At 42.9% G+C, this 27,996-nt stretch overlaps 1 protein-coding gene across 3 annotated transcripts in view; it reads left to right on the plus strand.

Moving 5' to 3' along the window:
* The window catches only part of dtx1 (deltex 1, E3 ubiquitin ligase), a 52,748-nt gene that overhangs the window by 11,851 nt on the left and 12,901 nt on the right, over positions 1-27,996 (plus strand). For 2 of the 3 annotated variants that reach the window (XM_053420034.1, XM_053420033.1), the window contains exon 3: positions 20,877-21,624. In XM_053420034.1, coding sequence (XP_053276009.1) covers positions 20,877-21,624 — 748 coding nt within the window. Of the gene's footprint in view, positions 1-8,600; positions 8,936-20,876; positions 21,625-27,996 lie in introns of those variants that run through there. The other variant, XM_053420036.1, reaches the window with a different exon arrangement.

Here is a 27,996-nt window from a genome sequence, read left to right on the forward strand (position 1 = left end):
ACATTTAAAATCGAGATAGGTCTATAAGATTCACATAATTCCTTTTCTTTACCTCCCTTTAGTATCACTGAGATCACCGCCTCTTTCCAAGAGGGGGGCACTTTACCCTCTGTCAGAGTTACATTAAAGGAGTTCAGAAGAAGTGGAGACAATTCCTCTTTAAATGTTTTATACCACTCGCCCGGATAGCCATCACTGCCTGGTGATTTGTTCAATTTTAATCTGCTAATAGCACTGTCTAATTCCTTTTTAGTAATAGCAGAATTTAATTTTCTATTTTGATCTTCTCCAATAGCCGGTAAGTCCAATGAATTGAGAAGTTCTTTCATCTCGTGTTTTTCTTTTGCTGGGGGCTGAGAGTACAGGTTTTCATAGTATTCTTTGAAGACCTTTTCTATTTCCTCCGGTTTAAATAAAATTTCTTTTGTTAAGGGGTCTCTGATCTTGTGTATCGTATTAGCAGCTTGCTGCACCTTAAGGCGTCTAGCCAAGTATTTAGCCGCTTTGGGGCCCGATTCATAATATGTTTGTTTAGTAAATCTCAGTTTTTTCTCAATCTCATTATTTAAATTGTCGTCTATCTGTCGTCTTATAATGTTTATTTGATGTAGAAGGGCTCCATCCTCATGGTTTTTATGTTTCTGTTCCAGTATTCTTAGTTGATTAATCAAATTTTTATATTCTTCCTCTCTAATTTTCTTTTGGTATGCTGCCCTTGATATCAATCTCCCTCTCATAACCGCTTTAACCGTATCCCAAAGAATGGTATCATCAACAGGGCTGTCTATATTTTCTTCTATGCAATTTTTAATTTCTTTTTTAATTCCCTCTTTTGTGTCCCGATTATTTAACATACCTGCATTTAATTTCCAGAGTGAATTTTTCTTCCTTGCCTCCAATTTAATGTTAAGATAGACTATACTATGGTCAGACAGATCAGCTATCCCAATACTACAATCTTGTGTTGTGCAATAGTAGGGGGGGACTCGACGTTGGCTAATTATCAATAATCATGGAATATGATTATTGAAACAATAAAGATTATTTATTAAACAAAATAATTAGATTATTAATTGAAGATGATCAGTAATCAAATAACAATAAAACCATTAATGAGTAAATAAGGAAGTTCAACAATTAAGAATTATTAAATCACTAATTTGAGAATGATAAAGTTTATTGATTAAGAATAATTAAATAATTAATGTAAACTTTAAGAATAATCAATCAATGAATAACAACTACTAATGAAAAACAAGTAATTATCAATTTAGAAAGTACAAGCTATCAATTAATAATGATAAGGTTATCAACCAAGAATAATGAAATAATTAGTCACAACAATAAAATCGTCAATTTAAGAATGCTACTATCTATATTAATACTCGAGAAGGGGCACCACCCTGGTTACAGGGACCAACGAATAAGTCTATAAGTATCAGTCTCATCTGATAAAGTTAAATTAATAATCTCAATAGTTAATATTAGGGATTATATAATAAACGATGAAGGGTTTGAGTTCAAGCACTGGCTATCGTTATCCAACTGTGTTCACATAAATATGCACCAATAATCACAAGATTCGAATACTTTAAGTATAAAAGGGGTTTATTAAAAAGATATAAAAGTCAAAGTTGTTCCAAATGATTCTTCATTTAACACAATCCGCTATATCCAATACAGTCGCAGCACATTTAGCACAATTGATCACACTGCCATCCTTCTGATAGGGCTGTGTGTATGTGTGTGTGAGTGGGGGGAAGTGTATGTGTGTGTGAGAGAGAGAGGGAAAAAGGGGGGTCGATGACTCACGGAGTTTAAGAGGGCCGGCTTAACCCTGGGGGTTTGACTACAAAATTGGTGATGTAATATACACCAGGACTACAACTCAAAATGGCGGAGTCGCCTAAGGAATTTAGAGTCCGAATGGAGGGCGGGCCTCGATGTGTATTGCAATCAATGGTCGAAGGACCACGTAACTTAGAGTCAAGATGGTCAAAGATGGCCGACTTAAACACACGTGGGACAAAGGTCGAGGGAGGACAAAGGGATTCTTTGTCTTAGCTTAGCTTTAGCGCCGAATGGCGTCGAGGTGCGTTCAGGCCCTCCTTGATATCAGAATGACTATATGTAATGCGACTATGTGTGGGTGCGTGGGCGAGGATGTGTATGTCGGCGGATGTGAGAGAATACAATAGAGAGAAAGAGAGAAACATATAGTAACACAGATCGGAGATGATCTTAAAAACGCCGTCAGAGGCGATCACACAGTGAGGCCGGCAATCCAGCTACGTAAGAGGTGTCTTTTAACAGATGCACGTCTTCTGTGAGATCGGCCTGACGGAAACACGAATCAAACAGGAAGCGCCGGATCGTCACCGCGCGCTTTTCACAATAAGATCGACACGGCGGTCTTTCTATAAAAGTACAATCATATACAAAAACACGCTAATTATTAAACTAGACTCTGCCCAGACATATGTCTCTTACTTCGTGTTGCTTCGCGGGGTTTCGTGCACGACCGGAGTAGCGCGAATCCCGGAAGGAGGAAGTGGATGATGTCCTGGCCTCGGGCCGCTGATCGCGGAGCCGCTGGGGGCGACGGCGAGATTGCGCTGGGCCGAATCGGAGAGGATTCTTCTCGTTCTCCTTGGCAAGGTCTTTGCCCGTCTCGGAGAGAATGCTTCTCGTTCTCCTTGGCAAGGTCTTTGCCCGTCTGCAGGAAGGAACAACCGTCGCCGGATTGTCCGTGGATAGCGGGGAAAGTGTCTCTGTTCTCGGCCAGCGAGTGAGGGGGAGTTTCTGCCGCGCGCTATTCAGATTAAAAGCTTTAAGTAAAAATAGGAAAAATAAGCTTACGATGTACTAAAAAAGGATAAGTTAAGCTTAAACTGGATTAGAAAAAGTAGCTTTAAACTAAAAGTGAAACTACGAAAAGATAAGTTTAAAATAAACTTATGAAAAATCAAACAGCTGTTAAGTTTGTTTCCTTTGTGTCCTGTGAATCACTGAGAACTAAACTGGAGATGCTAGCTCTAATGTGAGTGGAACTGGAAAGAACTATTTTCGGTGTGTTTGCCCTTAAATAGCACCTTAGAGGTAACTCCCGCCTTCTAGCAGGGTTAAGGGTCTTAGGCCAATAGGAGGGTCAGAGTTCAAAATCTGAGGCGCGGCTAGAGACACAGCAGGGGTCATTGACAGTTCCAACTGTAGCCTGCTCCCCCCCCGTACTTTAGGCTGGAGTGGAATCTTCCACCAGTCCTCATTTTATGGTTCTCTGTGGCTGTAGGTCCCAACACTTGTATTCTATGTCTGTCTGCTGTATTCATAAAAAAGTAATCTATTCGAGAGTAAACGGAATGAGGAGCAGAATAATGCGTGTAGTCCTTCTCTAAAGGGTGGAGTTCCCTCCACACATCAAACATCCCCAGTTCAATTAGTGAGATATTGACAAGTTTTGATAATTGTGTCTTATTTCTTTTAGCATTGGTTGTATCAAGTTTAGGATTCAAGATCATATTAAAATCCCCTGCACAAATCAGGGTCCCTTCATTTTCCAAGACTATAATTTCAAACACTGATTTCAGAAAAGTTTTATCACTACCGGGTGGCACATAGACATTAACCAAAGTAACTATATTATTGTCAATTTTTCCCTTTACGATGACATATCTCCCCTCTTTGTCCCTTATTTCTTTAATGAATTCAAAGTTCACACAATTAGAGATTAATATGGCAACTCCTCTTTTGGGGCCATTCTTAAACGTACTATAAAAGGCATTTTTATATCCAAAAGACCCAAGCTTAGAATGCTCCTGCTGAGAGAGGTGAGTCTCTTGTAAATATATCAAGTGGATGTTTTCCCTCTTCATTTTGGTTATTACTTTTTTTCTTTTAATTGGATTATTTAAACCATTCACATTTAAGGACGCTATCCTCACATCACTAACGTGCATCACTTAAGGACAAATAAGAACATCAGTGGCCCCACTAACCGTGCCTGAGCAGTGGCACAATACGAACTAAACAAATAAAACACTTGAGCTAACCGTGCCTGAACATGAGCGATTTTTTTATTAGGATTTCTTCTTATTTCTTGACAAATTGACAAAAATGGCATCGCAATGTCAAAGAAAGTCAGAATTTGACAAATTGTGGATCCGCCCTTTTTAGTAAATCCTCTCTAAAAGTGAATTGGTACTTCCTTAGTTGATACCAAGTTTCAATAAAATGGGTTCGGTAGTTTTAGCATAATCCTGCTAACAGACTACATCAGATAATCAGCAATGAATTATGGCTAGTAAAATTAAGTGAACCTGAGTCTTTTGGGCCCGCTGAGATTCTTGGGCTGCAGAAGTTGTTCAATCTGATGGAATTACTGCTACGAGGCATCAGACAACCACACATGCAAATCAAAAGTTTGCATTCCCTCAACCTCCTATTTTTCACCCATGCAAAAACCTCACTTATTTTGATTATCTGTAGGTGCGTGCTCTGCAGATTATGAATGCGAGTCCCTGTCTCACCCTTTTCCCTGCTGCTGCGTCACCTGTACGCTCGTCTCAATCATGACTCCTGGTGACACTCCAAGTCATGTGACTGGTCAACGGGAGGAAGATCCTGCAGTGGCCTGTGAGGGGAAACATGTTTGCCAGGTGCTTCCGGCAGGGACCCCTCCATCGTCCTGTGTCGCTATAAAGGAGCCGCTCACACACCATCGCTGCTCCAGACGTTTCGGTATTATTGAAAGCTTACAAACTTTCTCAGGATTTAATATCGCCGGTGGTCTGAGGTGAATCTTTATCAGACTGAAATGGTGATCGGTTCCAACCTGTTCTGCCCTTTGCATGGATGCATTCAGTCAGACAGACTTTTGTCAGTGTGAAAGTCACGACAACAATGTCTTTCTGGTTGAAACGATACGACTTCACACAGAGGTCTGAGGCTGTGAGCGAAAAGAATTGAATTATTTTCTTCTTGATTCAGGGAACATGATAAACTGGACCAGATTTATAGTCGTGGTAAAGGGCAATAGGAAAAAGGAAACTATAAAAATCTATTGTCAAGATAAACTACACAGGTGAAGGACATAACACAAGCGTATAAGAAGTTTCTGCCAAAATGAAAGTGTCCAGAACAATAAAAATCTGGCCCTCCAAATCACCTCCTTTCTTTTATCTCCCTCAGATTGTGATAAAAAAAAGAATGTGGAGAATGTAGTTCGCATTAATGTATTATAAACAAATACCTTCAGTTATGCGCAACAGCACTAAGTTTGTCTTAGTTTTACTGCAAAGATAATGACTGTGATTATTTACGTACATTAAAAAGCTTAGATGCTTGAGCTCAAAGTTTTCAGCCTTTCAACATGTGCCGCACCTCACTGAAAGCTCGAAAGCTAATGGAGCTAAGTAGCAGGCAAAAACAAAAAGACAGCGAGAAGAACTGTTTATACCTCCGCACCAGGCAGTGTTTGTTTTATAGTCAGTTTTATTGTCCTAGTTTAGCAGTTGTCATTTGAGACACAGTGCAGGAGACTGGATGCAGGTCGGATCAGCTGCAGGCGACGAAACACTGGATTTTCACACAGTCCGTTTGTTTGCCACGTGATCCTGTTTTCGTTTTTTCATCCATTGCCAATGTTATTTGTTTTTATTATTGTTACTATGACAACAGAGGTCTGGTACGCCTGCCGGTAGTAGGCTCCCATGGCTTGTCTCCAGGGGTAGGGAGGATAATAGACTGTAAATGGTTGACATGAGGACTCGCTAAAGGTTAAGTCAAATCATGTCTTGATCTCCCCCTGGTGGCTGGCTGCAGTATCGGTCATAAACCCTACCTCCAACATGTTAGCAGATGGGACATAGACCAAACTAAAGTACACCTCATATGATTTCTTTCTCATTTTAGGTAGTTCTTATAGTCCAGGCAAAGTAACTCATTTTGGAGCCAAAAATCGAATTAATTGTAAAATAATTGTTTTCAGCATAGATCATTTCTATGAGGTTTCCAGAACAACAAACTAAAAGTCCTTAGAAATCCTAGTTGAAAAAATATGTTTAATTCTCATCAATCCGAGATTTGGCCAATAAGGCCAGGCAACAATACACCCCAATAGGGCTATTTATCTCCTTTAATCCTATCAAAATGAAACTTTACCCCATGAAAGTACTCATGAAAAGTAACAATTTTTGAATCACAAGTTTCTTTGAAAATTAGTTTTAATATGCAAGTGCGCTGTACACTAACCGGATATGCCCAAAATACACCCAAATAGGCTTAGCTTTTTTCTTTACTCCTACCACAATAAAACTTTACATGGTAAAAGTATACATGAAAAGTAACTTTTTTTGTATTGCAAGTTTCTTTTGAAATGATTTTGAATATGCACATGAGCTCCACACTTATTGAATATGTCCTAATTTGCATAGGCAGAAACACCATTCATATGTATGACAAATACATCAGCCCAATCTTCATCCAATCATCCTACTGCCAATGGGCGATGGCAATGTTGCTTAACCTGAAAACTGCCTGGCTTGGTAGTACCTGCCAGGGGTATGACCCCCGCCGGTATAGTCTTCATGGTCCATGTTTATGGGAGTGACATACGACCTGTGTGGTCATTGACGTTGTATGATTTGTTGGCTCCTACAAATCTATTGAATTCAGATTTAAGGTGATCACTCTTTAACAGTCGAACTCTGCTGATCCATTGTTCTGCACAGTGAAACTTCGACATCCAAGTGAAGAAACAATATATGAAACACATCTCTGCCTGTAGGGGGGGGATTTGATAGTGATTCATGCGCTTTCAAGTCTCAAACCCTCTCCGAAGCTGCCTTGAAATGGGGCTGTTTTGGTTTCTTGTTTTGTTTCGTGTGGTCAGCTTTAATAAATGCCAGCGAAAGTCGATTCTGAGAATCAAAGCATAAACGGGGACTTCTCAAACTAGTACTGCAGCTAACTGTATTTCACTGCTGTCCAGATGTATGGTCAGTTTGATCCAAACATTCATCCTCTTTGACAAAGTTCTGCTGAATTCATGGAGTCTGGCTGTGCCTCAGAGCTTTGGAGCTTTGAGTGAGGTTTTAACGACACAGAAAAGCAGCAGATTCTGGGAAATGTCCATCACTTAAAGACCCATAATCCCATCCCTCCCAGCACGTATGAGTGCAATACAAAGGGAATTTCAAAGTTGACCCTCATTTGTTGTTGAGTTAAGCCTTTCCAGAAAATCCTAAATGACTTATTCATCACAGTTCTATATGAATTATGTAAGTATCTTGCAGCTATTAAAACCTGGAGAGCATGAAGTCATCTGCTTGAACGGATCCTACACTGTGAACATTATGATGTGAAATCATTCAGTCAACAGCAGGGATCAACGCACAATGCACGTATTCCCATGACAACATAAGCTGCTTCCCGTTCCTCCTTCCTAAGCAAATCAGAAGTGATGACTTCTGAAAAGTGGTTTTGCCAGATAAGTTTGTCTTGACTCCCAAAGTCGACATAACTCTGTAATACACATCGGCGCTTCGATAAAAAACCATCTGACCTGTGTTCTGGCTTTAAGCTTGATAAAAACTTTAAGCGATCCAACTTTGCAAGAAGGACATGACCTTAATTTTTTTTTTTACAAGCGTCTGACATTTAGCCTCGACAAGCATGAGCTGGTTCCCTGAATATCCCCTGTTCCAATTGATGGTGCGTTCACGGACAAAGAGACATATGTCCATTCCCATCGACGTAACCATGTGTATTCCATGTGTCCTTTACGTTGGCATGGTTGTCAAGCAGTACATCCACTTAAGGGCAACCCACAGTCAAGAGTTTCTCAGAATAATAACTACGGCAACAGTGGAGGGGGTGAAAATATACGTTTTAAGAAAGAGGCAAAAGCGCCTCCTTGGTCCTTTGATTGGATGAAGCAACATCATATAGACATCTGTTGTTTCTTACCCAACTCCACCAAACTTCTTTCTCGAGTCCTATGATCGTCTCTCTTGAAATATTGGCTGCAGTGCCCCCAACAATTTCTGAAGGGTATCTGCTCCGTTTTCATCTGTTTCGTATTCATCCGTAAGCTTTCAGGAGACTTTCACAAACATGGAAAAAATTTACACAGAGTACAGACAGAAGGCTTTGTCCATTTCTGTAGAAGTATCTTAACATTGAGCATAAAGTAGCCTTTAAGGAAAGTGTACATCATAAAAACATGGCAATACAACTTATTGAGCTATTATTACTAGAAAATGCACGTTTCTGCATTAGTTCTGAGGAAGGAAGGCAAAGGAGTTCAGCAGGGAAAAGGTCTGGGCCTAATAATAAAAAACACTCTGGGAAAGTACAACAGAAGTTGAATTTGGTAAATCCATGACAACATGTGGTGGATCAAACATTCATGTGGCCGTAGGGTGGTCTGACGCCCTGTGACCTCTCTCACACCATGTCCATTTTACTGCTGATCAGAGGTGACCTGTGTAGTCTGGCACAGTGACAGTTGGCTGTAATGCAACCAGACGTTTCCTCTGATAAGACCTGACTGCATCAGACAGCCATGAAGTGGGTTATAAAAGCCTGTCTCAGCAAACTCATTTACTGCATGCTGTTCATCTCAATGAGTCAGACTCCCTTTATTTGTCAGATGTAATATTCTGAGCACTTTTTTCCCCTCTCGAGAACGAGCACAATCAGAGATGTGGTGGTCATCCTGTAAAACTTCCTCTTCCTTGACTCTGACCTTTTGCAACCGTTGTTTGGTAACTTCAGATTCACTGCAGTTCCGATGAAGTGTGCATGGACGTGGTTAATCCTGATGTAGTCATGTCGCGGTTAGCGTTGCATGTACATTGTGCCTAAGGTCACCTGACGGAGAACCGCATGAGCTATTCCTAAAAGTCCGCTTTGACGTGGTGCGGCCATCAATCAGGTTTGTGCTGAGCATGGGAAATGGTTCCACTGATCTACAGCCTGTCGTAGCGGTGTGACGGCTGACATGACATATTGTTTTGTCACAGATAAAAACTGCACCATGTTGAACCGTGCGTGCCTGTGTGTGTGTCTGTGGGTCGATGTCACTTTCTCCCGCTGAGTGGAGGGCGGAGCAATGCAGTTTGTTGTGATGCAAGGTCAGCTGTTGGGCTTACTTATGTTTGGAATCATTCACAAACATTGTTATATTAGTATTGATCAAATGTCACCATTTATTGAATATTGGCCAGTAGTGCTGTATATAGACTCTTGTATTTGAAAAATGTCTTAGTGTATTGAAAAATAGCTAATTGTGGTTGAAACCTATTTTATAGTTGAAGAGTAACTTTTTGCTGACCTGTCATGACCGGTCATGACTCCATGACCTGAAATGTTTATGACCTGAGACCTGCATGACCTTTCTATATACCTGTTTGACCTTTCCATTACTTATTGACTGTCCAAAGAACCCAATGGAAATGTATGCAAATCATTTGTTCCTCTGCTTTAGTTCCAGTCTTAAACTATGCGAACAGAACCAGTCTGAACTGGCTCAGGCAAACACCCTTGTTCTCCTATATTAAATCTTTGCATTTGACTGTTCTCCATCTTCACTCTGAGATCCTTGTGACTCCCTGTGTTGATCCTTTCTGCAGAAAGACCCTTATTAAATACACATAGATAACTTTGGTGTTTCCAGACTCTTGTATTTTGCGTTGGCATTAGATAATGGTGGTGGACCACGACAGAGGTGGCAGCTGATGATGGATCCTAATTGGCGGCAGTGGACAATGACTGTGGACTATAGTGGCATCCGATCTTGATGGTGGATCATGATGTTGCTGGCTGCTGACCATAGACTGTAATTGCAGCAGGACTGCTTGACAAATAGTATTTCTCCATATTTCTACAGCTTAATCATAATCATTGGACACTGGAACAAGGATAATATCATCATGATAAATGAAATGTTTACCTTCTGTTTGATTCATGCAGGATCTAAGAGCCTCTGTCTGGACAGAGGCCCTTAATATATGGCCCTTACAACAATTTGATCCGGCCAATACCAAAACGCAACTCAGAAATCCCCCAAATTATCATGACACATTTCTGTGGAACTTTCATGAAACAGTAGATAGATGTCCTTCAGGGCTTCTTCCGGCTGTATACCTGCCATGTCATGGTCAGGGAGAAAAAAACGAATATGTAGCAATTATCTGTCATCACTGCAGAGCACCATGGCGACTGTCAAGAATACCATTTATCCCTTCCGGATACAGATCCCGGAACCTGTACTTTGTATAGGCCGATGCAGAGTACCATTCAGATACCAGTGCTTTTAGAAAAATGCCGCATATAATATTTTTTAACAGCTTTATGCAACTAACCCAAATGGGGTTAGCTATGATGATGTAATTGTTGTTTGGCCTGGCTCAGGTTAAACCCTTTGAAAAACAAATGCATACAGAGAATGAATGTCATAGAACTTATTTTATTATGTCACAAATAACTAAATCTAGGAATCCACCTCAATAACCTTTTTTAAATTGCTAAAAACTGAAGTCTTGCATGCGGCCCTCTTTAAATGTGAATTATTGACAAATTACTGGCATTATAACTACTCTGGTTAACGCTACACTACCAGGAATGCCTTTTTCTTTGCCGCACTAAAAGCAGTACTTGTCACTGGCAGTACAGCAAAACTGCAGTTTTGGAGAAGTAAAGAAGAAGTGATTTCCAGGAGAGGCAAATTACAATATTATCTGGGTGAAATGAATTCAATTTAAAGCGTGGTATGGGATTTCTGATGCTGGTATCAGAACATTTAAATTGTGTTCAAGGAGAAACGGATAAACATTTTTTTTTTGTTGAAGTCAAACGACAGGACTGCGTGCCAAGTGTGCAGGGATGTGGTGACAGTGATGAAAAAGGTCATTGCAGCTAAACTGGATGAGCTGCGAGGAGGAGCAGCTTTCATAAGACCCCATTCTGACCACATTGTTCCACACACACACCTTCACCTCATGACTTTGTGTGACTAGTATGAGCAGAAGAAGTGTGGTCATAAAACTGTAGATGGTTCACACAACCAACCCACTTAACCCATTCACTTTCTCTATATGTAGTGAAGTTAATTCAGTTTGAAAACACAGCATTTAGCCCTTTATCTGCGTAGTTCAGATATCACATGGCAGATGACTATTTTTGTATTTAGTATTTGAATATGTCTTGCAGTGTTCCTCGGCATTACTGTGCTCAAAATTGGGCTTATGCCAAAATAAAAGAGCTGCGTAGCTTGCGGGGATAAGAAGTCATCCGTTGGCAGCTGTCAGAGGTGGGAAGAAATGTTGTGATCAAATAATAAGCCTCTGAAGTGCACGGAGGGATAAGCAGGCAAAAATGGCAGAAAATTAGAAAGTGTCACACAAATTGTGTCGAGAGCTGCCTCGACCATATAAGCCGTCTCTGTTTCTCGTTTTGTCGGCCTTTAAGCCAGATCGGCTGTCTTCACTGGAGAAGTTAATATAAATGTGTGAAAGTGTCTCCTGTCTTCTAATGAGAAACCTCTTTTACTGTGACCCTGACACTGGTCCTTGGCAGTGCCGACCTGCGTCACTTGAAGCCAGGGCTGCACATTTGTGTGTTTCTCTGTGTGTGTGTGTGTGTGTGTGTGTGTGTGTGTGTGTGTGTGTGTGTGTGTGTGTGTGTGTGTGTGTGTGTGTGTGTGTGTGTGTGTGTGTGTGTGTGTGTGTGTGTGTGTGTGTGTGTGTGTGTGTGTGTGTGTGTGTGTGTGTGTGTATGTGTTGCCTCCTACCTTTTTTGGCCCTAATGTCGACGCTGCATGTTGCTCACACGCTAACGAGCATCCTGCTGGACGCGATGAGGCTGAAGTGGTGTGAAGTGGAAGCAATTGTGCGCTGAAACACAAGTACTGTATGCACACATTCACCTCTTCGAGCACTTTGACACGTGCACGGACGTACACGCTCGCATGTGATAGAAGTGGCGGTCGTACGCGCACAAAGTGAGTCAGAGAGCCTCCTTGGCAGAGACAGTCACGACATTCAAGGAGTCAGATGGTTGTTTCAGGGTCTTTTGCCTCTCTGCAGTACAGGAGCTGGCAGGTTCATCGGATTTTTTATCCACGCTGTCTTTTATTTTTTTGGGGGGGTTACCAAGTGCAAACGCTGTACAAGCGCACAATACCTGGGCGGCTCCCTGGGCTGGGGTGTGGGAGAGTTTGGAGATGAGGGTGAGGATGAGGATGAGGATGAGGATGAGGGTGAGGGTGAGGGTGAGGATGAGGATGAGGGTGAGGATGAGGATGAGGATGAGGATGAGGATGAGGGTGAGGGTGAGGATGAGGATGAGGATGAGGGTGGCTGCAGTGGGAGCTTCGGCCACTTTTCCTCTCCACTTTGTCTTGCTGGCAGCAAAACTGTATTAGCGGGACTGTTTTTACTGCAGTGTACACTTTGTGTGCTCGGGCAGGAGTGAGACATCCCTTTTTTTATATCGTTGTTTGGCATTAAACCTCACTCATCACCTTCAGAATCTACTCTCTCCCTCCTTACATGCTCGCATAGCGTTTCCTCTCCTCTCCTTCTCTTCTCTGCCTCCTGTCTGGCCCTTCTCCATCCTCTCAGTCTACCCCCTCCATCTTCATCCTCTTCTCTCTCCTCCCACCTTTCCTCTGTCCATGCCATTCTCCCTCCCTTTGTCTTAATCTTTGCCTTCCCCTCTTTCTTCCTTTTTTTCCCTTTAACGCATCTGCCTTCTGTCATCCTTTTCAATCCCCCCCTCTCTCTTTTCTTCTGCCTTCTCCTTCCTTTCCCCTCTCCTCCATCCGTTTCCCCCCCTCCTGCCTCTCAACCAGCGGCTGCTCCTCCGCTTTTGTTCATCCATCACATTTGCCTACAAAGAGACAAGGACGCTTAGGGGAATCCAAGTCACTATTCACTCCACTGTAGCCTTATTATAAAGAAGTGCATTCTGTGAAAATGAAAGTGTCTTCCTGGTATAGAAAATGATCTTTAGCGTGTGATGGAGCAGGAGAGCTGCAATATTGTAACGTATAATGCTGTTAAACCAGCTTAATGCCAGACTGTCATCCTCATTATTATGGTCTGTGATCTCTGGGTATTGGTTAATGAGCAGATAATGCTCTTACAGATCTCACCGACTTTGATGTACAGGTACGACAAAACCTTTTGAGCAGGAGACTTCTTACATCTTAAGCCTCGGAGCGACGCAGGTTTAAACGAAAACTTCATATCCCGTGATATCCCTACTTTCTCGAATTCCAGCCAGATGTTTTCTTTCAGCGTGTGATGAATTTTTTACTGCCCTGCAACATTATTCTGTTTCTTCATCAACTCTAATAGCCAGCTTGAGTGTATTGTTTGTGAAGGCCCCTTTTTAGGAAGATGAAAGTCCTGATTTTTTTTTTTTCATGCTGTGCTCTGGGGTTTATGCGAAAACATCAAACGCGCTTCAATTATTTTATTCCCCCCCATACAGTGGAAGTTATTAGCATATTCATCATTCGTTCACGATTCACATGTAGGATATTATGGAGGCTGTATTATGTTGTTTCATGCCCTGTGCCTGATGTTGTGCTGCTTACAGCTCTGTACATCTTTAGTCTGAACAACAGTTGATTAACAGTAAGAGTGTGTGTCTGTGTGTGTGTGTGTGTGTGTGTGTGTCTGTGTCTGTGTGTGACAGCAAGCTTAACCTCTCTCGATGTGCAGTTTGTAGTAAACCTTTTTGTGAGTTTTACTACAAATCATGTTTTGTTCTAGTTCTACTCTTTTGACTTCACCGTTATCCTTCACTTCTACTTAAGTTAGCAGTTTTCTTTGTTTCCTAGATTGGCTTTCAATTGCCCTTTAGAGAAGGACGGCCTCTCTGCTTTATGTAGCTTGAGATGGATCAGTCGCGGTGCAACAATGATGTAAAAAGGTTTCTGGTGAGAGTAGATTGAGATCAATGTTGTGGTGTACTCTGCCTTGTTTGAATATAAAGAAGAGAAATGTCTTTCACAAGAGTGAAAAGCTGTGGCTGCATCGCTGCGGCTTGAGCCCAAGTACAAATGATCATTCATGGCGGTTGTGGCTGAGGGGCAGAGCGGTCGTCCTCCAACCTGAATGTCAGCAGTTCGATCCCCAGTCTTCCCCATCTGCAGGCCGAAGTGTCCTTGGGCAAGATGCTGAACCCTGAATTGCCCCTCATAGAACAACAAAGTGCTGCTAATAGGTGCACTGTATGAATGTGTATGTGAATGGGTGAATGTAAAACTGTACTGTGAAGAGCTTTGAGTGGTCATCAAGACTAGAAAAGCGACATATAAATACAAAACCCTTTGACCATGTGTCGGCCAACGTTGCCAGATGGGAAATGTGTGTTTCATACCGGATACGACTTAAGAGGATTGTATTTTGAGGAAACTAATCAATACCGATGTTCTTCGAAGCTGTGTCGAGATTCTGAAGAGCAGTTGTTTTGAAACACTGCTCCGACATGTGGTTCAAAACGGTCCGTTCATGTGACCATGGATAAGTGATGCTTAGCTGCACGCAGTCGTCCTGCTCGTGAGTCAGGTCCCGTTCTTCAAGTATGATTGGCTGGAAAGACATCACATGAGAAGAGATGCGTAAGCACAAACTTGATCCAAATTGTATTATCCCGATACAACTGATAATAGAAAGTGACACAAATCATGGAACTTTCTGCATTATTGATTGCACAGATTGTACAAACTAGTGAGAGTAGAAAGAAGTCTAATGGAGCTGGTGTGTGTTGTTACAGACTGAGTATGTGTTGCAGGTATCTGGGACACATTCCTTATTTTACCCAACTGTCTGTGAGAAAATGACATGGACACAATCACATAGTGTTGTGTGACATGACCAATCTTGCATTCAAAATATGTTATTTCATTTCCAGATAATGATACATTATACAATATAGAACATTTTCTGTGAAAAGTTGATTTTACTTTGTGGATCTGGGTCATGTTAGCTGCAATGACTATGGTCCAAATCTAATTGTGTGTTGTATACCACCCGTTAGCTGAATCTGACTCTTCTGGACTGCTGCTTAAACAAGGTACCTGATGGGCTGAAAGTTAATCAGCAGCCATTTGAATTAACTGCTATGCACTAATCCAGTGAGGTTTCTTCATGGTTTCACTGTTCCACCGACTTTTAGCCTGGGTCTGGTTCAGGAAGTGCATTTTCAATTCATTATCTCCATTTTTTACAGAAAATCCTTATGAAAAGTTAAAGGCCTAGAACCAGGGCAAGCAGCAACAAGATAAATCATGACCATCAAAAATTCACCCGCAACCAAGATGATTTTTGTGGTTGTGTTAAACATTTCCATGGTAACAGCGAGCCCCACCAATGAGAGATGCTTCTATTACACCTGAGGATTGTGGGTAGTGTAGTATACCTCCTGGACATCGTGAATAAAACATGATTCTCTTAAAACGCAGTTGATATCATACAGTCTTGTGGATTCTACAGGAGCATATAACGTAGTTTCACAATCTTGTAGCTTGTGGTGAGTTATAACCTCATAATAAAAATCTCTATTCAGAAAATGAATGGAAGTTTTGCTTTAGGAACCACACTGATGAGCTCTCTAATCAGAGTATCATGGGTAAACTCTACAGATGGACATTACATAACGTTCTCCTTCTCTCTCTTCCCATATTTCCTGTCTTCACTGTTGACTAAATACAAAGACCTGAGTAACTGAATCTTCACAGATATTATTATCTAGGGGGGGGGAAAAAATCACAATATATGCAATAGAATATTCCCTTTTAATGGAGCTCTCGTTTAAAGGTTTGTCTTCATTCCTCAAACGCCAATATCAGTGTACACTATGACTTGGTCTTTTCTAGCATAGATTGGTTATCTTTAAATACCTCTCCGGCAGCAGTATGACGCTGGACCTGTAACTGGCCTCTCTCCCTCTGTAGTTAAAAGGAAAAAATGCAGCACTATGTTTTAATAGGCTCACCGGAACCCCAGGGAAATTGGAAAGGCTTGTCAATTATAAGGATATATTATAGCGCTTGATCCGACCGCTTCTCATCTTCCAATCCTCCCACAGCGGCGGCACTAGAAGGATCATTAACCACGAGGTGATGCGGGCCCTGTTTCAGTGACACAGATTTCTGCTCTCTGTCCAAGAGTCAAGCGATTGTTTGGGGGGAGGACAGGGTCCAGTGAGTGACAGAATGGAAAATGTGAGAAAAAGAACGGCTCAGCGCGACGGCCTTGGTGAGGAGACGGTGGAGAGCGAGGGGGAAAGCTGGCGTCAGCAGCACACGAGATGAGTTGACTCTGTTGGCGCTGTGTGTGCTCAGGGAAAGGAGTAGTAGGAGCGTTCTCATATGGGCAACCCTCCCCCCTCAAGTCCTTTTCCTCTCAGCCTGCAGCGATGGCTTCCATGACAACACAACCAGTCCTCAGTGTTTCTGTGACAACAAACCCTCGGCCCTCTGCATTTTCCAGCAGCTGTTCAGGTATTACCCCTTGGTACCACAACCGGAGTTCGTCCCCGACAGTTTCCATTATTGGTTTTCATCAAACTTTCCTGGCTGACCACGGAGCTGTTGGTGTGGAAGGAACACACCCACATCAATAACCTCAGTGACAGATTTAGATAGCATCGACTGCTCACTCAGTGCTGCAGTTTTACTCAGATGAGACATAGTGAGAGTGGATCATGTGTCTCAGTGTCAAAGCCACCATTTCCTCCCTTCTATTTCTTATCAGTTTTTAATATTTGAATTCAGGGAATAAGAGTAGATGATTAAAATCTTTTTTGTGCATTATATAAAATCATTTAAATGGAAAAGAAATGTTAATGTTGTCTTATTAAAGGTGGCTGGAGTTCTGCTTTCAAGTTTAAATATATATCTTAAGACAACACTGTAGCTTTAAAGATACAAAATGTGCATTAATTGCTTTTGTCAACAGTTTAGAAAAAAACATCAACTAAATTGAACGAGGAAGCACCAGTGTCCCAATCTGCAAACTGCCCCTGCAGCAGGCCTCTGAGGGCAGTCAAGGATGCTGCAGTTTAATGTTGCATGTCCTTCAATTTGAAAAAAAAGGATTCAGGCCTTCCTCCACTTCGAGGAAAAACAAAAATCTTAAAGATAGACACTCCATGTGTCCCTGAACGCACCTTGCCCCACGGTGACAGTGGGGTTAGAGTCCCACAGCGAGGCCTGATGTGGCAATACATCACACAGCTACAGATAACCTGAGGGGAACCACGCTGGTGTCGGGCAAGGACAGCTGGAGGACAGTGTGGGAGGGAGGACGAGGGATGAGAGCGGAGGGCAGGATGGATGGCTAACAAAGTCACACGGGTTCGGACAGGAAGTGGCCACTCTCGCTTAGTTTCCTGTTAGGATGAGCTCAAAGGGTCACGGGGATAACATCAACAACTCAGAAATACTTTAGATGGGCGTGTGTGTGTGTGTGTATACAGTAAAAATACATGCTGTAAATTAAAGTTAAGGGTGTTAATTTTTTCATTCTTTATCTTATCTTAGCTACAATAAATACAGTAATCTGGAGAAAAATAAGTACAAAAGCCAGTGTCTGTGGTCCTCACTGTAATCAGCACGACTAGAGAGACGATGGGAGTGGATAGGAAGTATAGGTTTCATATTAAAGTGTAGCCTACTCTTGCTTCTCCAGGATTACCAACACTAGCTTTAAAGCAGAATTGGAGGCATTATATTTTGAATAAAACGTCCGGCGTTTGGCTACAGGACTAAACCCTGTTGTCGTGGCCTCTGGTTGGAAAAGCCTGCTGGAGCTTTTTCATAACAATAATCCTATAATAATAGAATATAATAATAAGTTAGACAAACTTAGTTGGAAGATAAAACAAAGGTTACAATTTAAATGATGACCGAACCAGTCCATTATAAACCTGGCAAAGTTCCCAGACTGGCTTCCTGGTTCAATTTTAAAGGAATGTTTTATAATTTGAAAAATACTTACACGTATTCACTTTCTTGCTAAAGGAAGCTGCCCGCTGGCTAGAGGAGCTCAACATGCAGGCTGCAAACACAAGGAAACCCCCAGCTTGAGATCTTAAAGCTCAGTAGTTAACTTGTTGCATTTTGTATAGTTGAACAGAAACTGCAGTTTGTGCCTTTACATAAAGTTAGGTTTTTGTATTTCTTGCAGTTGGTCCAGTAACTTGAGCAAAATTATGACTTTTTTTGGGACTGATTAGTAAACTGAATACAACTTGTGGAATAGGAAACTTCAGAGCTATTGGAAAGGGCCAGGATGTTTCTGATCACCTATCCTTCCTCTAGCTCCCTATTTAACAGATATATCACAGTGCTATCTATTTCACTCATCTACCTTTCTGCAAGAAAGTGAATCACCGTACTCCCACAAATGTAGAGTGTACAATCTGTGAGGTAATGTTTGCTAGTTCGCAACCTGCCTGGTCACTTTTTGGTCACTTTTTTATGTCGCATCAGTGACGTCACCATGTTGCAGATTTCACTAAAAGTGGCCGAACCCCAATATCCTTTGCCAAAACATCCTTTTCCAAAATGTATAGGCTTTTTTCAGAATTGCATATCATATAAAACCCACAACATGCAAGAGGCTCATTTAATTAGCGTGTCAATCATCCAGGTGGGTAGACGATCTTGTTCATGAGGAGATGTTACTATTGATCGTGGGCAGCAACATGCATGAGAGTGTCCAACCTAACTCATCCCTCAGGAGACACAGCAATAAAAGGTTCTGACGTGACACCATCAAAGAGCCTATAGGACAATGAAAGTAGAGAAAATCAATGACTTCCAGGGAATCCATGACAGTTTTATTATTGAGGTCTTTTAGGGAAATCATTATTTTCATTATCATCTTGTACCAAATCAGATAATCAATGTTTGCCCAGGTATGGACGCAACTGGCAAAGAAAGTTGTGCATGGATGAGTACCGGAAGAAGTGAGAGACACGGGCATCTGGCTCACTGAGCAGGCGTGTGTGTGTGTGTGTGTGTGTGTGTGTGTGTGTGTGTGTGTGTGTGTGTGTGTGTGTGTGTGTGTGTGTGTGTGTGTGTGTGTGTGTGTGTGTGTGTGTGTGTGTGTGTGTGTGTGTGTGTGTGTGTGTGTGTGTGTGTGTGTGTGTGTGTGTGTGTGCTTCTCAGCAGCTCTAAATGAAATTAGCCATCAAGCTGAGTCCTTGAGCATTCGTCTGCAGCAGTGACTCAAGGTCAGACTTGCTGATTCTGCTGATGCATTTTATTCTCTGGAGCCAACACCAGGCAGCACGGTGAGGGGTTACTGCTGCCGACCAACCCTTCCACTCATTCCCGCATCCATTCATCCTCTGCGCATCCCTCCATTATCACCGTGGTCCTCCCTGGCAGGAGAGTGTGCATTTACCCGTTAAATTAGGTGGGGGCGGTGGGAGGGGGTGATGTTCTCTGCCAGAGTGCCTACACATCCTTGTTGACGTGCGGCGGGGAGATGGATTGGCTAAGGTGTCCTGATGTCCCCACGTGACTACGGTAATTGTGGTATAATGGAGGTGGGAGCTGAGTGGCCATCAGCAGAGGGACAGAGGTCCAGAGCTGCCGGCTCCACGTCTCACTTCTTCTTGTCACCAAACAGAACAGAGTGCTGTGTGATGCAGCAGGGGATTGTGGGTATGAGATCTGGGTTCCGTGCAGTTTAAAACACACCAAGAGACTCTGGAGGTGAGGGGATATTTCAAGCCGGTGCGCCGCAGTTCGTTCTCATTTATGTTTGTAGTAATCGTGAGCCACTGTTTTAGTTCGCTGCCATATTCCCTGGGGCAGGTAGTGAGGTGTCACACCTTATCTCCATCAGCTGCTCAAGTTGTGCAACTGAAGCAGATTTTAAAGCGCCTCAGGCTGGTGTCACCAGTGATCAATCTAATGATGCCTTCTCTTTGTTGATCATTTAAACGATTATTCCTTTACCTTGTTAATGGTCAAATACATTTTTAATGAAATTAAATAATCATCATCCATCAGATTCCTTTTTTAATCTGTCCATAGCAAGTCACATAAATGGATGAAACAGTTACCGGGTCTCATGGTACAATATGGTAAAGTTCCTGTCGGTTACATTTACTCTTTTGTTGATTCTGTAACAGCAGGAGACAATATTTTGTCCTGTCTCTCAGATATTTGTCGATGATTATTCTTCACTCAATGTAAGAAGTTGTGCATTTGTTTTGTGTTATTTCACACGTCATTGGGTTTGTTAACATATGGTTGTAGTGTTCTGAAGTCAACATACTAATTTCATTATGGCTGTTTATATATGAATATATAACCTAAAACCTTCCTTCTTCAATGTTAATGTTCACATTTGATATGTTGTTTTATGGTGATATATATTATTATTAATTAATAATTCTTATTATAATCGTTAATAAATATATTCTTTTTTGTGTGAAATTTTGTGAAATTACTTCAGTTTGTGTATCAGTACCTTTTTGAACATATTCAGCATATTTTAACAACACCATGATAATACTGATAACCGTTATAATTGTGGTCACTACAATCATGAGAGAAGGTTTTCACACTCTAGTCACATATTGTAAATTGCTTCAGAACAGGTTAAAGGACTGAAATATTTAAACAGCTGCCTACGTCAGAACCATTTTCTTTGGACAAATGAATCTGTGATGTCATCAGATGTCATCAGATATACTACATAGACAATCTGCACTAACTAATATTTGCAGTAGTTTGTTATTGTGGTCCAACTTAAGACTCACGAGTGGAGTTAGTCTTATGCTGTCACAGAAACAGAGTGACTCTCCTCATGTTCCTTTTCTCCTTTGTCCTTTGCTTTCAGGCACCATGAGACCAGTGCAGAGAAACTTCTACGAGCCCTCGTCAGCCCCGGGTAAAGGCGTGGTGTGGGAGTGGGAGAACGACAACGGCTCGTGGACGCCCTACGACATGGAGATCTGTGTGACCATCCAGAACGCCTACGAGAAGCAGCACCCCTGGCTGGACCTGACCTCTCTGGGCTTCTGCTACCTCATCGACTTCAACAGCATGTCTCAGACCAACAGGCAGAGCCAGCGCAAGCGGCGCCTGCGGAGACGCATGGACCTGGCCTACCCGCTCATCATGGGCTCCATCCCCAAGTCGCAGTCCTGGCCTGTAGGCGCCAGCTCTGGACAGCCCTGCTCCTGCCAGCAGTGCATCCTGGTCAACAGTACGAGAGCCGCCTCCAACGCTATTCTGGCCTCTCAGCGGCGTAAGCTCTACGGAGGGACGGCGGGCAACACGGGCGCCACAGGAGCCCACACTGTAGTGCGGCAGAGCAATACTTTCGCCGGGACCTCCCTCTGGTCTCCGACATCCGCCTCCTCCGGCACCAACAATAATAACATAAGTGTGGGAGGCGGGCAAGCCAAAGCTGAACAGGTGCAGTTGCCACTGTACGCTGCCAACTTCCCCTGTTCCCCTGTGATGCCATCTCTTTCATCCGCCCACGGCCACCACGCTCTGACCATCAACGGACAGAACAACCTGAACCGGCCTGGCACCCAGCGCATTTCCATGGGCACCGCCAGAGGAGCCATCCCACCAGGGTAATTAAGTTGAATTTACAGTTCAGCTTAGCGTGGAGACAACCTCCCTCTCTGCTTGTCTGCTTCACAAAGCCTCAGCCTGCATGTGTCTGGTGCTTTGTTCTCAGTCATGTTCTGTCTTTCTCTCCCTGCTGATTTATGACGTGCTGATCAGATCTGCAGAAAAAAAACCTCGGGTCCAGCTGAATCTCCCTAAACTGAAGAGGGAGAACCCCGCTCTTCCATATGTGTGCCTGCTCCGGTTTCTGCTCCGTAATGAGCTTATGTCAGCAGGCGCAAGATCCTGCAGCTCCTTCTGGATCATTGTGTCACTTCTGCTTTGAACTAATTTGTTATTATCACACTGCGCCGCGGTTGTTGTGTCACAGTGATGTTAAAGAGTCTGACATCGTATATGTGGAAGATCTGGATGTCTGTGTGTGTGTGTGTGTGACTGTATGTGTTGTATGGCGCGGGTGTGTGCAGGGTTTCTGGTGTAGCTGTGGAAACATTTGCCATGGAGGCAGAGCTCCACTGGGGAAGGATGAATAATGGATCAAGGAAAAATGGGAGCTTCAGCAGAGCGCTCTGACCTCAGAGCGATTCAGCGAAAGGAGCCGAGGAGAAGAAGTGTGTCTTCTGTTGTAACTGATACTTCAGTCCCCAATCCTGCTTTCTTTTACTAAAATAAACCCTCTCCTGATCTAATTTGATTCCATTTTGCTCTCTCTCCGCTCATGGGGAGAGGCACACTTACTGCATGTTTGAATAATACTGTCCTTCACCCGGGCACACACGCTTTTGCTCTCTGTGGCCTAATTCTGCACAGGGAAACGCATTGCTCCTCATAGCAGGCCATGTTTCATGTGCTGGAGTGATCCGTGCAAAAGGAGTACACGACGGAGAAAAGCCAGGATGGGATGGACCCAGTTAGGGATGTTTCCTCACCGTTTTAAACAGTTCAGTGAGAGCTCATGTGCACGTGGAGTCGTGGATGAAATGTGACTTTTTCACCTCGCACCACAAAGGGCTGTTAAAGGGAGACAGAGAGAGCGAGCGAGAGAGAGAGGAAGAGACGGGGGGGCGAGGGTGAGGCAGAGTACGCCGGTTCCCAGGCGAGTGGCTCGACACACAGGATGAGTGTGGTTAACACACACACACACACACACACACACACACACACACACACACACACACACACACACACACACACACACACACACACACACACACACACACACACACACACAATGTGAACTCCCTCGCCCGTTCCCACAAGGGTGCTACAGACCGATAACAGAGGAACCCACACAAAAACATCAGATCTGTTTTTTCACACACCCACTCCTTAATATAACTGGTGCACGGTGCAGGGAAGGTGTTTGGCACGCTGCAGCTTGTTTACACGAGTTACATACATGATCACAGGTCTGCCTTTACCAGATGGATATAACTATTCATTATGATTAGTTTAAAAATAATCCTGCGTATGATTGATTTCATATTTGCACAAACCAACACAGCACAGTGTGTGTTTTTTACGACCTGTGGATCATTCATGATGGTCAGGCTGCGGATCAGATATTGATTGTTTTATTTGTCCCTGGAAACCAGTTGTTGTTGTCTGCAACAGGAGGGAGACTGTGTGTGTGTGGGGGGGGGCTGCTACGTGCATCTGTCTTGCGAGCACAACTATTAGAATTGGCACCATCTGCTGGCCTGTGTCAACACATCAGTTGATCTTATTACCAGGGCGACACAGCCCACTACATCACCACCTGCCTTCACGTGTTGCCTGCTGTAAACTGAGGACCCGTGGTTAGTGAAACCAGGCCGTGTGTGGTGATGACGTTTATCTGGAATGATTTGTATTATAAAGGTCACACAGTGTTCACACTGATGCGTATCAGGAGACATTTCCCTCATTTTCACAAGGAATTACCATGATTCATATTTCCCTCATTAACAGTTTGGTCCACAATCCAACAGAGCATTGCATGTATAAATATTACGGCTGGACAATAAAACAATAGTAATAATTCTCGCCATAGGATTTTCATTAATTGCAATGTAGGACAAGTCCAGGGAACATCAATACAATACACAGTGAGGAGGTTTAACATGTAATTGGTCAAACTTACATTTGTGAAATGTTTGCAGTTTATCATATGTCTGTCATATCGTCCAGCCCTGTTGATTAAGCATTTAATGATTGAGCAGAAATATCATATGTGAACAAGTGATCCACCATGTGATCTCAATAAATGTTATCACAGGGTGGAATACTGTACTCTTACTTGTCATTATTCTTTTAGACATGATGTGTAAACCACAGTTTCTCAGTATGAGATTCCTTCCCCTGAAATGAGAATTAGAAGTACCTGTCCGTTTGAGAAAGATAAACATTATGTAGTAAGATCAACAGAGGAAGAGTTTCACAAGCTCTACGTGGGAATTTTTTTTGTTTTCAGCTCTGTTCTCTCAGTCAAACCACATCCTCTTGTCTCCGAGTTAAGATCTGCGCCACTTCTCTTTTGACAGAATTAACTGCATAGCGTTTCTCAAGAAGAAGAAGAAGAAGAAGAAGAAGAGGTCCAGTCTTCTTCAGGCAGAAGGAGATAAAAGCTTCGGAGCAGAGTGTGTTTACGTGCCCGTGCCGCTGCTGGCTGTGTTTACGAGCTGCTCGTGTTCACGCTGCTCGTTTCTGAGTTCTGACTGGAGGGCTGCGAGTGGAGTGAAGAGATCATTACTCTCCAGTGGGCTGCTTCAGCGCTCAGCTGTGGAGCTCCCCCATAAGACGAAAATTAATATTGAAATTAATGAATAAATCATGGAGAGCTCATCCGGACCAAACTGATGCAATTTGGAAATTCTTTGTGTCGCTAGCGCTTATTCTCAAGGCCTTTCAGGTGCATTGTAAAGTGTGTTACCCCCATGTTGTATCACACACACACACACATACACACAGTTGTACCAGGGGGGTGGGGTTTGCCTCTACCTCAGCTCCCCACATCAATATGCAATTAAGCACTCATGCCGCTCCCTGCTCCGACCCCCCTCTCACTGTCTTTGTGGTGCATAATAAACAGATGAGGAGATATTAGTCCACCGTCAGCACTTTCCTAACTAGGCCTAATGTGGTCTCTCTCTATTTGGGGATTCACATTGCTCTCAGTCTGATTAAGTCCTCCAGGCAGACAGGAGGTTCCCTCAGGAGAGGAAGGATGACGCTGAGCAGGAGTCAGAGGAGGGACAGCGACCCTCGGGCTGTGACCTGACCCGATGACGCCCGTAAACCAATGTGCTGTTAAATGGTTCGCTAATCAAGGGGCTGGATTTGTCACTTAACTGCATAGGGTTTAGGTCAGAAGTTACAACTTAAGATGTGAAAAATGGTGCCGAATCAGACTCTTTAGACCCGAGTGTCTTATATCAAAGATTCGGGTGTAGCCAGGCGTCACCTTTTTATGTCTCTGTGCCGGCAACAGCAGAGGCAGGAGGCTTTATGCTTTCATCTGTGCGTCTCACACTGGTGAACAGCATATCTCAAGAACTCCTTCAGGGAATTTCTTCAACTTTGACAGAAATATTCATTTTCACTAGTGGATGAACTGATCTGATTTGGGTGGTCAAATGTTGAAGGTTAATGTTCTTTCCAATTTAGTGCAAACAGTTCCTCGGATTCATGAACTCATTGGAACTTGGTATTCAAAAGTCATGGTCACAAACAGGTTTTTAGCCCCTTGAACATGCTACATGAAGTCTTCCTTAAAGTAAGTTCTTCAAATTTTGACCAGTTGTCACTTGGACTCAAGATGAGCTGATTAGATATCAGTGGTCAAAGCTCATGGTGACCTCACATTAGTCTGGAAATACAGCATCTAGACTGAAACTGCAGTGGATTGTGGATGCAAACAACCACAGGACAGTATGTGTAGTTTTTTATGTAGAGAAGATGGACAGAAGGAAGCAGAGAACATAGGTCGGAGGGAAGTGAAAACTTTGAGTGGGCAAAAGAAATGCAGAGGTGACAAGGTTCAGTTTTTTGTTTTTTTTAAAGTGCCTCGTAAAAGGTGCTGGACCTGCAGTATTGCAGCAGAGATGCAAAACGTCTGTGCTTTTTATGAGGAATAATCTGTCATAACATCTGAGGACGAGCCAAGAGAGCATATCTTTAAGGATGGGATCTATATCAATCTCTTAGCATTAAGATAAGAGATTAGTTTTAATAAAGGACTGTGATGCGCTCCTAGTTTCTTTCCCAAATCAATGACGTTTCCTCAAATGAACGCCACTTGAGAGAAGGGAAGAAACAAGGAGCAAGAGGAAAGAGTTGAGGCCGGAGTTAAACCCTGGAAGTCATGCAGCATTAGGGATTGTCAGCAGAGTGTAAGGAAGGTGACATGTGTCTTAAACCCCACTGCTCGAGGCAAAGCCGGGACAGACGGGGTCAGTGCCTCCAGAGGTGCACATTTCTAAAAAAGAGAAGAGCTTAGCTGCGTGCATAATGAGATGGAGGATGGCAGATGCACACAGGGCTGCCGGTGGAGGGCACAGCCTTGTATGGAAGCTGCAGTGCACAGACAGGTACTGACAAGCTCTGTAAGAAATAACGTGATGCAGCACAATAGGCACGTTGCTTGCAAGACGTGGATCTATCTGTCTTTATGAAAATAAAAAGTGTAGATAACAGTGTTGGGTTGTTTCTCTCTGTCAGTAGCAGATAATAATTTGTGTTTTTGTGGAATCTATTAGCATATTTATTATGCAACACACTACAGTGAGCACAGTGAGATCTTTGCTTGAATTGGAAGCAATAAAGATAAGAGGCATTCTTAATTAATGTTATGTTACACATCCTCGACAGATCCTCTCTATTATGTGTTTATACAAGTGTGTGTGCGGTGCACAGTGTGCAGACTGTGCACAATGAGACAGGGTTAAGGGCTCTCGTGGCGTGTTGTCCCATTTCTTCTCCTAATGAGAATTATATGTTTGATCACGGCGCTCTCTGGGAACATCCCAAATTATACATGTACTCATAAAGGCGGCCATCTTATTGTCCACATTGTGTTTTGATTTAATTCAGACCTAATTGTTTTATAAACAAAGGAGGAACTCACGCAGGAATTCATTTTATTGAGCAATAAATTCAGCGCTTTCACTTTTATCTCCTCCTCTCACGGCTTCCTCGTGAAAACAAACACTGACTCATTTTTGCAGATAGACACAGTAGCCTGACTCAAACCAGTGTTTTCACCGAGTGATGGGCGGCTGTGTACCGTGAAGTATCGACTGCTGTGTTTTTGTTACAATCACAGACTGCAGCAGGTAACCTCAGTTCTCTTGCTGCGGCTGAAGGTGTGAAATCGCTCGCTGGAGCCTGCACTTATAAAATCTTTACTGCCATAATCAAACCTGTGCTGGTTTCCCATCACTGACGTGAGATGTTTATCACAACTGGACATCACTGGGGGTGTAACATGCACACCGTGTGAGTGCGCTCATCCTGGTCTCTGGTCACTGGTGTGAGAAACAGTGAGTCCACTCCGGAGATGTGATAAGACACAGCCTTCAGCATTCCCCTTGTCCTCTCGTGTTATTGCCCTGAGCTCAGTGGAGGGTTTCCCCTGGCTCAGGAGCAGAGGCTCTCGCTGATATCAAAGCAGTGTCTTGATGTACCTTTGCAAAGCCGCTGAGAGCTGCCGGGCCAAAGAAGCTGCTGCATGGTCAAAGAGCAGATGAATTCAAAAGCATGTGCACTTGGGTGAGTGTCAGTGCTTGATAAGCCGAGAAAACTTACAAGTGACTCATTGAGTGGTGAGCCTCTGCTTATTGGCTTATTTAAACCATTTTAAGAGAACGGGTGAACCGACTCACCTGACATCTGTGTTTGAAGGTAGCTTCGTCCACAGTTGTCTAAATTAAGAAAATGTCCCATCGTATTTGATGCAGAGGAATATCCCATCTCTGTCAGTGTATCTTTATGTTATTGATGATTGGTCATTATGGTATTTACATCATGCTTTTAAATGATAGTTGTCGAATGTGTCTCTAAAGTGGTTTAGTTCATTATAAATTTGACCACTAGTAGTGCTGTGGAATCATTTCTGTATGAGCATGTCTCTTGTTTTGTGCGTTTGTTTTTTGCATGAACTTAACATAAAGATTGACAACATGACAGCTCCCCAGAAGTGAAGCCAAAGCAGCTGGAGCGCCACCAGGTGGCTGGTTATGATATAGGTCATAAATCCTGGCTCTTAGTGGAAGGGGCAGGTGTAAGTACATGTCAAATAAAATGTCCTCAAAGATAATTTTAGGTAGTTGTTATAACTTTGATACATCAAGTGATTTCGTTAGGTTTGGTTTTAGTTTTTTAATCCTATAAAAACA

The sequence above is a fragment of the Pleuronectes platessa genome, chromosome 4 (assembly GCF_947347685.1).
Source record: "Pleuronectes platessa chromosome 4, fPlePla1.1, whole genome shotgun sequence".
Classification (NCBI taxonomy): Eukaryota; Metazoa; Chordata; class Actinopteri; order Pleuronectiformes; family Pleuronectidae; genus Pleuronectes; species Pleuronectes platessa.